Here is a 14802-nt window from a genome sequence, read left to right on the forward strand (position 1 = left end):
CCCTCCCCCTCTTCCTAAAGGGGGGGGGGGGGGGGAAGACAGCCAAAAGAAGAAAGGGAAGTTGTTTTATCTCTCCCACAGGATTGAGAGCGCCACCACAGAGAAGTGTGCATGCATGCACACAAAAGCTTATACCTGGAATAAAACTTTGTTCGTCTCCTAAGGGTGCTGTGGAACGACTTGGATTTTGCTCCCTCTCAAGCTCACACTCTCTCCTTTTCCCTCCTCCCCTCCCTAAAGGAGCAGGGGGAGGAGACGGCCAGTGGAGGAAAGGGAAGTTGGTTTATCTCTCTTGCAGGACTGAGAGAGACACCCCAGAGAAGAAGTGCGCATGCATGCGCACAAAAGTTTATATATGGAATAAAACTTTGTTCGACTCCTAAGGGTGCCATGGAATGACTTGGATTCTGCGGTCTCGCTCTCTCCAGCAAACAAAGTGGGAGAGAGCCAGTTGCTTGCAGGCTGGATATGAGCCTTGCATGGGTCAGTTCTGGCCCGTGGGCCATATGTTTGACACCCCTCATCTATGAAGTGGCAGTGATAGTGGCATAGAAATGCTATTTCTCTGAGATAATTGCATCAGCTAGCTCATGACCATCCCAACTGTTTAAGGTATCTCAACATCTTGATTCCTAAATCTGAGCCTTTACTGTCTCAGGAACAGACAACTAGCTGTGATAACTTTGCAAAGTTTTTTGCTGGTAAAATAATACAAATATGCTTTAATCTGGATGCCACCTATAACGTGGGCCAGGCAAAAGAAAAGTCTATTGTCTGGTCTGCTTATAGACCATTTTGACCCAGTTACTTTTTTGGATGCTGACAGTACCCTGGGATCTATGAAGGCTGTGACAGACAGCAAGCAATTGCAGGCTTTTAGGCAGTGCTGCTGGGAAAAGGGTGAGCTAGCTGAAAAATGATTGACAGCTCACAGAGCTCCTTCTGATTGGGTGAAGGCAGCTTACTGTGGAATGGAACACAGAGCTGTTTAAAAAAACTCATGTGGGAAGGAGTTAGTTAGCCAGTTGGTGTGGATCAGTTGGAATTGGAGTGGAGCTAGACAGGAGAGTTAACAAAAAACTCCTAGTGAGTGAAGAGAAAAAGGGTCTGATAAGCCCAGTCTGGAGCAGAACACGTGTGTTGTGGCTGATGCAAAGAACAGACTTAGGGTGGATACAGTGAGTCTGGCAAAGAAGTGTCAGTACCTCACCTATTCAAGGAGTGGAGAGAAATCTCCTTGTGTGAAACTCAGAAACACTACTTGAGTGGAGAATTAGACATTCTCAGTATGGAAGCTGATTAACCAGTTTACAGAGACTGTTCTTCTGGAAGACAGGGATCTGAGGTCCCTCAAGCAAGTCAAAAGAGGTTATTGCTCTTAAGCAGAAGAGAATAACAATCTGGCTGGAGGAAGAGGGGGCAGATAGGAAAACCCCTGATCTATAAACACAGGGTTACAGCATAATAAAATTTCAAGTCTGTGTGGCTATCCAGAAACAAGTTCAAAAGAAGGTATAAGGGACTTGTCACGGCTGCTGCTGCTGCTGCTGAACCCGAGCACTTGGCCCCAGCAGAAGAGCAAAGGACTGCTGGGGATGAGCACTTGGCCCCAGCAGAAGACCTAAGTACTGCTGGGGATGAGCTCTTGGCTCCTGACAGCCCCGCACCTGAAGCCATGGAAACTGCTCCAGCAGCAGCTGAAGCAAACTCATGCTGGAGCAACATGCCCCCTGACTCGCCCCCACCGGTATCCTGTCTGCGGGAACAACGGCGACAGGACATGGCATCCCAGTGACGGGATGCGCGCATGCGCAGTAGGCGCTCTTTTAGCCCTGAGTACTAGCGGGAGTCGGGACACAATCAGGGCGTGCTAATGGCCAACAGCCTGCTGGGCTATTTAGCTCTCACACACACGCCAACTAGTTGTGCTAGCAACTAGTCATTTTGGACAAAGCTCTGCACCTCACCACCCGTGTTCCAGTTCCTGCTCCCTGTCTTGACTTCTCGGCTCCTGACCTCGGCTCGTACGACTCCGCTCCTGACCTACACCTCGGACCTCTGACTCTCTGGCTTCTGACTTCTTTGGACTCTGGTTTTAACGACTACTCTAACGGTTGGTGATTTGGACTTAGTCTCTCGGTATTGCTGCTTGCCCGGTTTTGACTTTGGACTGCCTTTGGACTCTCTTACTCTTGCCTGGCCTAGTACCGTGCTCGTGACAGGACTCTAGTAAACTCTGTATCACATTAAAAGCAGTGAAACATCTCTAACAGCATCAAAGCAAAATAAACCAGGGGAAATAACTCACAAAACATCTCTAGTGTTGTATAAAAACAGTTCTGAATATATATTTGAACCTCCTTACCAAACCTACCCAAAGTTCACTTGTAAATATAATTTTCCAACCCCTGCCTGTTTATTCAAATACATTTGGTTTCTGTTTCAACTTTCAGTGTGTCTAGGTGCCTATTTCTGAGGGAGAATGTATAGAGGTACAGACCCTCCTCAGTCACAGTTCCCTATTCATGTCATCCTGTTGAGGTATTTGGAGGCAGAAGCAGGTATTAGGCGATGTGCCTTGAACTAGTTTAAATCATACCTCACAGATTCAACTCGAAGAGTTGCCATCAGAGACCAGCTATCTTCAATGTGGGAGCTGGGTTTTTTTGGTGTTCCACAGGGTGCAATGTTATCCTCCATGTTATTTGATCCCTATGTAAAGCCTTTAGGAGAAATCGTTCATAGCTTTGGAACTGAATGTTATCAATATGCTCGTGACACCCAGATCTATATCTGTCTATTCAAATCCCCTGTGATGCAGCAGATCTTGAGCCAATGCCTAACTGTTGTAGTTAAATGGCTTAAAGTGAACAGACTGAAACTGGAACCAGTTAAGACTAAAGTAATGCTTGTTGCAAAGGTGGAGATCTTGAAGGACATTGTGCTTTTTATTTATTATGGGGTTCAGCTGACCCTGTCATAAATGAGAACTGACTCAGTTAAGAGCCTAGGGATTATACTGGACCCAGCATGGCTGTTGGAGAAACAAGTTAATGCAGCTGCAAAACCCTTGCTTCGAACTCAGTCTAGCCCAAAAGATTACCCCCTACCTTGATACAGCTGATCTGTGGCCATCTAGATCCATGCCACAGTAACAATGAGACTAGACTACTGTAACGCACTCTACATAGGTTTCCTCATGAAGTCAACTTGGAGACTCTAGCTGGTACAGAATGCCACATTATCATGCATATTACTCCCCTTCTGCAATCACTCTATTAGCAGCCCATAAGTTACCAGACTCAGTTCAAGGTATTGACTATCACAAACAAAGCCCTTCAGGGCCTTGATCCCTCGTATCTGCAAGACCACCTCTTGCCCATGCTCTGCTACAACGACTTCACTCATCAGATCACGGTGTCATGCAGGTGCCACCCTGCAAATGGGCAAAATCAACAATTGCCCATATACATGGACTGATTTCACACAAGAGCTGCGCCACAGTCGTGCCTCCCTTTGCCCCGCTTCTATTGGTCAATTTCCCACTCGAAGCCACGCGGCCGCATTTTGACCCGCGGCTTCACCCAATTTTCCCCGCGGTTTCGTGATCCTGTTTTTTGAGGATCACGAAACTGTGGGGAAAATCAAACAAAGCTGCGGGTCAAAATGCAGCTGCAAGGCTTCGAATGGGAAATTGACCAATAGAAGCGGGGCAAAGGGAGGCACAGCTCTTGTGTGAAATCGGTCATGCAGTCTGTTGTACCTGCCACCTTATGGAATGGCCAGCCTGATATAGTCAGGAGTGCTCACACTTTCCTGGCTTTCTGGAAGCTATGCAAAATTGAATTAGTAAACAGAGCCTTTTAAGCCAGGTAATTAGAGCTGTATTGTAATGACTGTCCCGGTCCAGAGGCCCCAGGACCTATTCCACATCCCCCAGGGTTCCCCCAAATGACGGACTCACCCAGAAAGCCACAAGACCAGACGTCAGGACCCTGACAACTCCCTTCACAATGACGGAGTGGCCCCACCAGCTCTGCTAGAGAAGCACGACATCCCAGGTGGACCTGGTCACGAAGCCAGGAACCCCGGGGTACCCCAGTCGCAGGAGGAGCTGGTGACCAGCACACAGGCCCAAAATACCCTGCACACGACTGGCAGCAGCATGGCCCCCGGTCCAACAGAGCCGCCGCCGGCCAGCTCCAACCACACCTAGGAAGCTGGGACAGCGTCCAAGCTTATCAAGGAGGGCGGGGCTGGGAGGTGGGAGAAGGTGGGAAAGGAGGGCGGTGCTGGGAGCAGCAATAAGAATAAAAGACGAGGAGAGTGGAGGGGCCGGGGAGGAGGAACATGCAGAGGAATGAAGGTGAGGACAGCGAGAGAGGAAAGCTGAGCCAACGTGAACCCTGGCACAACAGCAGAGGGACCTACGAAGTGCTGTCAACCTCATCCCCTGCCTATCTGAGGCCCCAACACTTTCCTCACCTTTAACACCTCGGCTCCCAGGACCACCAACCCTGCCTCAACGGAACTCACCACGGCTACAGGCGGCGTGGCACCGGGTGCGCAGAGCGATCTTGACAGTGACATATTTCAGAAAGGTGCTTTGGTAAAAGGACAGGGACTGTGGACTATACTACTGTGCATAGTATACACTGTCTGTTGATGTAACTATGATCCTACTATGTAATTTATGCATTGTTTAACAAGTCATGATATTGCTTATGCTTTGTTTCAGCCCAGTTTTCACATTTTTGCAATAGGGAGACTATAACTAACGTAAAATACTAAGGCCAGTTCCAACATTCAGCACCATCTCCATACAATCTTCTTTGGTTTCCACATACTGGTTTGTCTAGCTTGCCTATAATTTATTTACTTACAAAATTTATATCCCACTTCTCCAGAAAAACTCAGGTTCTTGAAATTTCATGGACGAAGTATGGGTGACCAGAAAGTTGACACATACACAGACTATGTCAATTTGTACAATCGAAATGCTAACAGTTTTATCAACTGCAGTTGCAGCAATCTCTGCAAGCACAGATAAGAATGTACACAATGGACTTCTGAGTCACACAAACTTAAGTACCTCCTCTATAAGCAACAAAGCTCTGAATACTAATGTGAACATCAGGGAAAGGCCTTGGCCTCTTTACCCTGTTTTTTAGTCCTGCAGGACAACAGCTTGGTTACTATGATACAAGATTTTCGACTAGGTGGACTGATTCACTAGGTCTGATTCATTAGGGCTCTTTTTATGTTCTTATGTAACCTACTGGATATATGTTTCCCCTAACAACCTAGTACTGCTGGTAGAGTGAATGCACATGCTGAATCTGTTTCTCCATTCAGGTAAGATTACCTGGGACTGGGAAGAAAAAAACGCAGCAGTTTGCACAATCTGCATGGCAAGTCAAAGAACATCTTGCAGAGGTCTGCTGAGTTCTAAACCAGCCCTAATTTCTTCTGTATGCTTAATTTATATGGTAACATTTTAAAAAACTAGAATAGATGACACATGTTATCTTCTGCATAAAAGCTTAGTCATACATGTTACAATGAAGAGAGCAACCTGGCCACTGAAGGTGGTCACTATATGTGCTTAGACCATATTACATTCTTTGACAACTCATTCCCACTTATATACAAAGCAGTGGGTATATGCACTGAAAGGACAGGAAGCAAAGTGAACATTAAATAAAGAATCTTAAAAATCATTTTTCTTTTTTTTTACCATCAAATATTCAAAGAGCGTCTTAAGAGAAAATTATTTTTAATCAATCTGTTCCCAAACCACCATCACAAGTATGTACAGAATTATACCCTATTGCACTATTTGGTGAATTTCATGATAATGTGAAAAAAGATTTTTGAATTTCTAGATTAGGGCATTTTAAAAGATTCTTACCTCATTAACACAATTTCCCCAATTACAAGTGTCCAAATAATTTTGGATCCTATATGTCTTTGTTTGGGATCAACATGGCAACTGTGCTTAAAACAAGGAAGACTTTGTAATTTCTGAATATTTTTATGTTTACATTATTCAGCATGGGGAATAAAGTTGTATCATGACTACAAAGTGACTTTCCAATATCAACAGAGCTCAGAACACTTTTCATTGCAATTCTTCATAATTATTTGCTTTGATTGGCTAATATGCTTCCACTCTGTCACTGCAATTACTTCTACCGTTATGGTTGGTAGCTTTTGAATTAGCCAGCTAATTAATCTAAATCTACTTCTGTTAAAGTGATTCTGTTGCCTACAGGGCTGTTCTATCTTAAAATCTATATATCAGTATATATATGTGTGTGTGTGTGTGTGTGTATAGTGTATATACTTGCCAAAACAAAATAACTGTTTTGTTGCTCTTTGTTTCCGATGCGCTTAAACGAGGAATTGATGAATCGCATCTTCACACTGAGGGCTCCCTATGGAGTTTGTGATGATGCGCACACTGAGAAGGGGGGAAAAACAATGGCATGGAGTTGGGATGGCCTGATCAGACCATCCTGATGCCATGAGAGTACGCTGGAGTGATCAGACACGGGAAACTCTGTCTGTGGCCCATTGCAACCCGTTTACTACCAGATTTTCCCTGGTGTCTTTTTACTCCGCTTCTGTGGTGGAGCAAAACAGGTTGCCGATGGGTGCGGGGCGCTTCCCAGATGTTTGTGTCTGATTGCACCCTTTAAATCCGCCCGGTATTCGCGCCTCTGTCGAGTCCAATTGTGTGTGTGATCGTAGCCCCTGTTTCATCCATGGGAAGTCAACCTCTTAAGGATTATCCATTAGATAGTGTTCTGCAAAATTTTAAACACACCCTACTAGAGGTAACTTGTTCTTGCACATTACTCACCAGGTAAATATAGAAGAAACATCTTGGTTTGGCACTATCTCTACTGCTTCCAGCACATTATCACCATTAGATTGCTCTGTTTGTCAAACTCTAATTTATCAGGATAAAAATCTTTTAGCTGCCTAGTTTATTGCATCTAAAAATATCCCTACCAATACTATGGAAACACTTTAGACAAGAGGGAATTGTGTGTGTGTGTGTGTGTGTACACACATCTGGAAGGTTTTTTCTCATCTGTATTTGTTGCATGGCATAGTATTTTTGAAAAGAAAATTAATAAAAAGATATCCAAGAAAAAAAGAAAACTCAGTGGATATTTGCTGCTAACAAGACCAATACAGAATATGGTTTATAATTGCTTTAAAATGGTGTAATTGAAGAACCTTGCTGCTTCTATTTTTGTGTGAGAGAGAGATGTAAACACAGATGAAGTTCATTTCCAGGATGACTATTGCACTGTGTCTTCTATGATTCATCTGTCCACAAAATTTGTTACTCTTGAAAGTGCCATCAGACTTCACTAACAACACCCCACACTTCTGCTAGTCTGCCTTCTCTTCTTGAACTGGTTTTTCTACATAGGCAAATAAAAGACTGGGAGGGAAGGTGGCATGGTGTGGCCCAGGGGTGGCCAAAGTTGCTTTACATAGCAGGCACACAGAATAAATGTCAGATGTTTGAGAGCCGCAAGACATGAACAAATATTACACACATTTTTATTGGAAAACATGCAAATTTGCTTTTTATGAACATTAGACTGTGTGAAAGAGCCGCATGTGGCTCCTGAGCTGCAGTTTGGCCACCCCTGGTGTAGCCCAATCACATCAGATCCCAGAAGCTAAGAAATGTTGGTACTTGGATGGGAGACCATCAAGGAAGGCAGTGGCAAACAACTTCTGCTTCTCACTTGCCTTGGAAGCCCCTTGCTAGGGTTGCCATAAATCAGGGGTACATATGTAGGCAAGCAACAACCCATTTAACTACTTCATACATATTTCAACTACTTGCTGGACATTTTGCTAGTAATCTATACAAAATGTATTAAATTTAGAAAATATCTTCTTACCTTTGCATTTTCAATACAAGGACAGATAGCCCAGGCTGCACTTGCCTGAACATCTGGATGAGGATTTTTCAACAAAGACCACAACAAGCGAACACCATCCAAGCGATCAATTATTCTATCAAAGGAACACATCAAGTGTAGCAATTTAAAAAACATTCAAAATATGTATTCTGTACATTAGGTAACAATGTTGCAAGACTTGTTTGTGATTTTTTAATCGGTTCATCAACAGTGGCATGTTAGGTTATAGTAATTTTTTTTCAGCAGAACATGCCAAAATTCTCCATAAATGGATTATTGTACAAACATGATTGAGAACAAGATATACCTTCTCACTGAGTCTTATGAGTCTTGTTGTACAATTTCCCCCCACAGCACTTTGCCTAAAAAAAATCATTTCGTTAAAAAAAATTAAAAATAAAAAAGACATTATATAGTTGGGGCTCTTGTAAATTTAAAAAACAAGCCATGTGACTTTTTAACGAGCTGCATGCAAAATCAAACCAAAATTCAAACATACTGGTTTCTTTCATATAGTAACAAATACTTTCCAAAACAAATATTTATGCCAAAAAACTATGTACTTAACTCTATATTGAGTCTATGTTTAATTTATTTACCTTGCTGTATGACATATTTTAAATTTCAATGTTGCTAACCTAACATTCAGAATTAAAATGGGTCACACCACAGTGCACTCTTTGTTAGGTACGAATAACGTGTAGCTTGTTTCTCATGCGCTCCCTACCGACAAGGCTAACACTGAATACCGTGTTATAATTGCTTAAACATACTGTAATCAAAGTATCTCCATGTCTAGCTGAAAAATGAATTATCATCAGAGTCATCTTTAAACCATCTGTCTTATGTTTATATATCAATCAGTCTAGGGGATCATAACTTTATATTAAAGTCCACTGAGTACTTTAAAATGGAGAGGAAGACCAAACAAAACTTAATATCCTTTACAAACATGGCTTTGTTGGGGAAGATATGCAAAATTCAAAGCAGATGAAATGAAGATAAAGAAAATCAGCCATACTTTGATTTTATAACCTCAAATGTTTAATTCTACACAGTTTGTCCACATCTTTAATTGTGAATCTCTTATTTTCGAAATGAAATAAAACACAGATTTTACTCATGTAAAAAAATCAAGCAAGAACATCTAATTCCTGTTCATTATGTAAAATGAGTTTGCCAGGAATGAAAAGTAAGTAGAAAATCAGCCCTGTACGTAATCATACAATTATTTTGATGCAGACAGAATGATTTAGGACACAAACTCTTTGTTTAAAGTAACCACGGCTTTATATAAATTGATGCAACCTGGTTATATAATTTTGCTTTCCAACATGCAGGTATTGTAGAGAGGAGCAAGGATAGCCTGAAATGTTAAATAAGGCAGGCAGATTTACACTGCCAATATAAATTATGCCAACAACAAAAAATAGTATGACGGAAAGCAGGAAATCAGATTTCATACCAAGAAGCTGTAATAAAACAAGGACGGGGCACACAGCTAGATATAAAAGTAGTATGTAAGTCATGGTTCTGCATGAGGGAAGAAAAAGGGTATAAACAGTTTAAAAATCTAATCCACCACTATAGTGTATTCTATACTGAATACGCTCAGAACCACTATAATGGTATTTCATGATATTTTCATTTTTATTGCTTAAGCACCACTGTTAAAAGTATGCAGGGTGACTGAATGTCTCGCTGCTTCTCCCACCAGTCTTGAGAGGTAGACCGTTCATATTCTCGGGAAACTGAACTCTGCCACAAACAAGCAATTTGATTAAAGGCATCCAGTGAATCATAAATGATTTGGGATTCAACACCTGCTTCACAGACCAAAAATCAACAGTGTTCCATATTAGCTCACACGAAAAGATAACATTTGGCATTCTAGACTGACAGTGCAATTCCTAAACAAGTTTATATGATATCTTCCAACCTAGTGCACTTTCCTGCAAAATATACATTAAAATACCACTGTTATGGATGTTGCAACATCCATAACAGTGGTATTTTCAATCTTGATTTTGTTTTCCCATCCTCATTACTGGTCTCACTTCTTCTGCACTTGGATTACCCTGCTGACTACACACCCCTGCACTGACTCAGACCAGTGAGAAATACCAAATCCTTCCACAGGCATTGCATCTCAGACTGTTGCATCTAAAAAAGTAGGCTCTAGTTCAGCATAGTTTACACTGGAACAAAATCGTGTTAGTCTTTAAGGTACCATTACACTTCTGTTCCATTCTTGCTGCAACAGACTTAACAGTGCCATCCTAAGCAGATGCTGCACCACAGCTACCTCTTTGGAATTCAAATCTTCAGTCAAATCATTTCAAACATGACTGGTTTCTTAATCCTGTCTTTTGTTTATCCCTTATTATTGTCCCCATCTTGCCTTTCTTCCTGCAGTTCCATCTTGCCTGTCTGTAAAAAGTTGATCCTGCAACTAAGAGCTACCTTTGTCCCAACTCAAAAAAGTCCAGGCATCAAGATATAATTTATTCCCTTGCTGTAGAGCCTGGAACTTTGCCTCTGGGTTATACTCTTCATATGAGATGGCCATAAACAAAGCGAGACGATAACATTGCAGGTGAGCCTAATAGCTAATAAAATGACTAGGATTCAGCCCTTTCCAATGCTTAAAACAGAGCAGAAGGATGGATAGGATGCCAACAGATCAGGATTTAAGCAACTATCATCGGGTAAGGATTTCCCTTTTCCTCTTCATAAGCAAGGCAGGGAACAATTATCCCAGTCCAAAAACCCCAGGGATCACCAAGCCTAAAGTTCTCTTGTTAAGATCCTTGTTTGAGCAATGAGTTCCAGGGTAGAAACTACAGCCCATGAGGCCACTGTGCAAATTTTTTAAAGAAGGGCCTTCTCCAAGAAAACTGCAGGTGCAACCGCAATTCCATGGTGGAAATAGATATAAACAATTAATCAAGTGAGTTAAACGTTCTCTGGAAATTCTAGAGAAGGTGTATGTGAGGACAGTGCATTCCTCTAAACTAGAAGAAAAGAGTGGATGTAGAAAACTTTTTTCCCCTCAAGTGAAGCAAGGGGAAAGAATAAGGTAGCAGGAAGATTTAATGAAATCTTAGTAGAATTAGGGCCAGTTCACATGGCTACCACAAGGGTTTTGGATCGCACGTTCCCTTCTGATCTGCTTTACTTGTTCGTACTGCCCTTTTCTCTGGAAAGCTGGATGTGCTTCCAACATATTGTTTTTTTGGACTGCCTGATCCAGCATGTTTACCTCGAGTTCCTGAGATGACATTCTACAGAGACTATAAGTTTGTCTTGAGATATATTCTTGGAACTAGCTCTGGCTGAGTCCCACCTGACAGGGTATGGCTCCAAAGCCACTTTAACAGCTTCCTAAAATATGCACAGAAGCCTTTTTTGGTCACACTGCTCAACTGATTACTTGTATAATATTGGAATATATTTGCATAGCCCTTGATTGTTGTTTTGAGCCACTGCCTGCCTAACCAAGAAATCATTAATATGTGTGCTCATTTTAAAGATCTCCTGGATTGCCAGGGCTGTATTTGTTTTATTGCCAAGATAAAAGTTCTAAATGAAGTCTCTCTTTCGGCATGTTACAAGCCTTAACCTACAGCAAACCACTTTTGTGCACTAATAATTTGATATTGAATATTTCCAGGGTAAACAAGCACCAGACTTACTCAGAGGCACATGCATACACCCTCAACATCTGTTTCTTATATTTATCATCCTTTTTGTTACGCCACAATATGCCAGGACTCTTGAGAAGTCTGACTGCATCTCCTGCCAACTGAGACCACATACACAAATGTAAACAGTGTTATACTGACTATATAGATTGTGCTCCCTGGTAAGATTACAGGTTTCCAGTCTTGCAGAGCACCATCTCATCTTTTTGAAAACCACAATTCAGCTCTTGCAAACTTAGAAAATTGTTACAAACTCCTTTGATAAATACTATTATAAATCAGAGACTCGAATTCCATCTGGTTGGGTGTTTTTTTTTAAAAAAAAATCCTGCCTATTTTAGTGCATTAATCTTTACACTGAAAAGCTAGATTTGAAGTTAAACATAAAACAGGGGATAAAACAATGTTGCGCTTACCTATAACCATTGTTCATTGAGTATCTTCTGTGCAAGCACACATGGGGACTGCACATGAGGAGGCCTGCCATCCGATAGTTCTTTACAGCTAAAAGCCTCCAGGGGTCACTGCGCACCAGAGTCAGAAGCTTGCTCCTGCCCAGGGATCACATGCTCCTGCGCAGCAGCGCCTGCACCCTCAATATCTCTAGCACTGCTGAAGCCAGAGCATGCAGCTGGGCAGGAGGGAGGGTATGTGTGCCTGCACAGGAGATACTCAATGAACAACAGTTACAGGTAAGTGTAACTTTGTTTTCATCATCGATCTTCTGTGCAGTCCCACATGGAGATTCTAGTCAGCTACTCACCAAGCAGTGGGACATGCTCTCCTCACTTGAACAGTGAATGAAGAACTGCCTTGCCCACTTGAGCCTCACATCTCGCTTGCAGATCCAAAGTGTAATGACATACAAACATGTCTGCCAATGACCAGGTAGCAGCTCAGCAGCTCTCCATCAAAGCCACTCCATCCAGGAAAGCTGTGGAAGAAGCTATTGCCCTAGTGGAATGGGCATGGATGTTCAATGGGCATGGCAATCTGGCCATATCATATCCCTAATGATCCTGACAATCCATTGGGACAGGATCTGAGATGATACTATCCCACCTCTCTTAGGGCCACTAAAAAAATCTTGAGATAAAATAATAATGCCCTCCTAACATCTAAAGAATGAAATGAGCACTCATTCTCAGAGCTCGGTGCAGGAAAAAGATATGGGCAAAACAATATGTTGGGATAAATGGAACCTCGAAACCACCTTAGGAAGAAACCTAAGACTAGGGAAAAGAATTACCCTTTCAGGAAAGAGCTTCAAAAACAGGGAATTTATCTGAAGAGCTGCTAGCTCATTCACCCTCCTGGCTGAGGTAACAACTACTAAGAAACACACCTTCATAGAAAGTTCTGCCAAAGAACAGGTAGCAAGGGGTTTAAAAGGCTTGAGTATTAACTGTGCTAACACAACAGACAGTGACCATTGGGGCACTAAAGGATCAGAGATTACCTAACCCCATAAATGATGGGAGAAAACTGAAAAGAAAAGAAGAAAATGCCAGGCCCTTAGCTTTCAGGTGTAATAAATAATCAAATATGACCTGCAAAAGGGCACTACCTGGTGACACGTCCTTCTCACGACACCAGAAGGAAAAATTGCCTCCACTTATATGATTTCCTAGTGTTATGCTTGCATGACTGCAGAAGAGCATCATTAATATTAGGTCTCTGTCTGAATCCTCCAAACCATCAGGTTGAGGCAGTTCAGACTGTGATGAAGCACATGGCTGATGCTTATTAAATCTGGTTGGTTTAATAGGGGATGGATCTGGCCACGGGAGATCTCCATAAGGATCAGAAACCATATCTGACGGGGCCAAAAGGGTGCTATCAGGATCATGTTCAATCTCTCCCTCCTGGCTTTCTCTATTATCCTAAGGAGTGGGAACAGAGGAAACACACAAAACATGGCTTGCTGCCAACACAGCTGAAATGCAGCCCTTAGGGAACCAGTTCCTACTTCTGCTTGGGAACAGAACCTTACTGCCTTCTTGTTCTCTTGTGTCACAAAAAGATTGATGTCCGGAACCCCCCATAGGATAAAAGTGGTTCCAGGTAAGTGGCCTTTATGGACCACTTGTGGGACAGTGTGCCAGCCCTGCTAAAATCTGTTGGCTTCTGTGTTTAAACTCCCAGGGATGTGGATAGATTGAATGGAAGCATTCAGCTTCACTGCTGCAAGAGTAGCTTCCTGATATAGACCTCTGTACCCTGTATCCCCTTGCTTGTTTAAATAAAACATCATAACTGTATTGTCCGTCTGGACAAGATGGATCGGTTCCAAAGGATATCTGAAAAACAACTAAGGGCACAACGAACTGCTTGCAATTCTAAAATGTTAATGTGCAGCAGCTTCTTATCTTCTAACCAAGTACCCCTAGCCGACAATCCATCAGAGTGAGCACCCCAACCCAAGAACGAAGCATCTGTAGTAAGGACTACCTCATAAACCCCAGCTCTAAGAGATAGAAACCAGAGTTGTAGGGGTCACATATGTAGCCTAGCCGTACGCAGGACTGCAGTGGAAGAAGCCATATATCCCAAAGGGTGCAGAAGTTTCTGAACTGATTGGAATTGGTAAGATCTGAACTGTCTCACCAAGGCAAAGATAGCCTGTACCCTTTCAGGAGGTAGAAAACCCTTCCCCAGTAGGGAGTCTAGCATAACTCTGATAAATTGTACCCTCTGAGAAAGAATTAATCATGATTTATCCCAATTTACCAGAAGTCCTAGTCTTTGACAGGTCTCCAAAACAAGAGTGTAATGACTCAACAATTGGTCCTTGGAATCCGCCACCAGTAACCAATTATCTATGTAAAGGAAGAAAAACCACATAAATACAAAGGGTTTTAAAAGGGGGATTATATTTACTTATTTTAAAAGAATTATGAAGCCAGAATGCCAGCAGGGGGTTGGGGGCTATCCAGTGTTTTGCACGGAGTGTCACATGTATGACTATCTGCCCACTGGACAGAAGTCTTGGGTGTGTGCTCGGTGCAAGGAGCTCCTGGTTCTCAGGGAATGTATTTGCTCCCTTGAGGCCAAGGTGGCTGACCTGGAGAAGCAGAGACAGTCAGTTAGGCACACAGAAAAGACTCTCGGGGACTTGATAGATATGTCCCACTCTGGATCTGGCA

General features: G+C 42.5%; 1 protein-coding gene across 1 annotated transcript in view; it reads right to left on the reverse strand.

Moving 5' to 3' along the window:
- The window catches only part of LOC107120648 (armadillo repeat-containing protein 4-like), a 69292-nt gene that overhangs the window by 33873 nt on the left and 20617 nt on the right, over positions 1-14802 (reverse strand). The window contains exon 7 of the mRNA XM_015423388.1: positions 7932-8046. Coding sequence (XP_015278874.1) covers positions 7932-8046 — 115 coding nt within the window. The remainder of the gene's footprint in view (positions 1-7931; positions 8047-14802) is intronic.

The sequence above is a fragment of the Gekko japonicus genome, unplaced genomic scaffold (genome assembly GCF_001447785.1).
Source record: "Gekko japonicus isolate JY-2015 unplaced genomic scaffold, Gekko_japonicus_V1.1 scaffold1820, whole genome shotgun sequence".
Lineage (NCBI taxonomy): Eukaryota > Metazoa > Chordata > Lepidosauria > Squamata > Gekkonidae > Gekko > Gekko japonicus.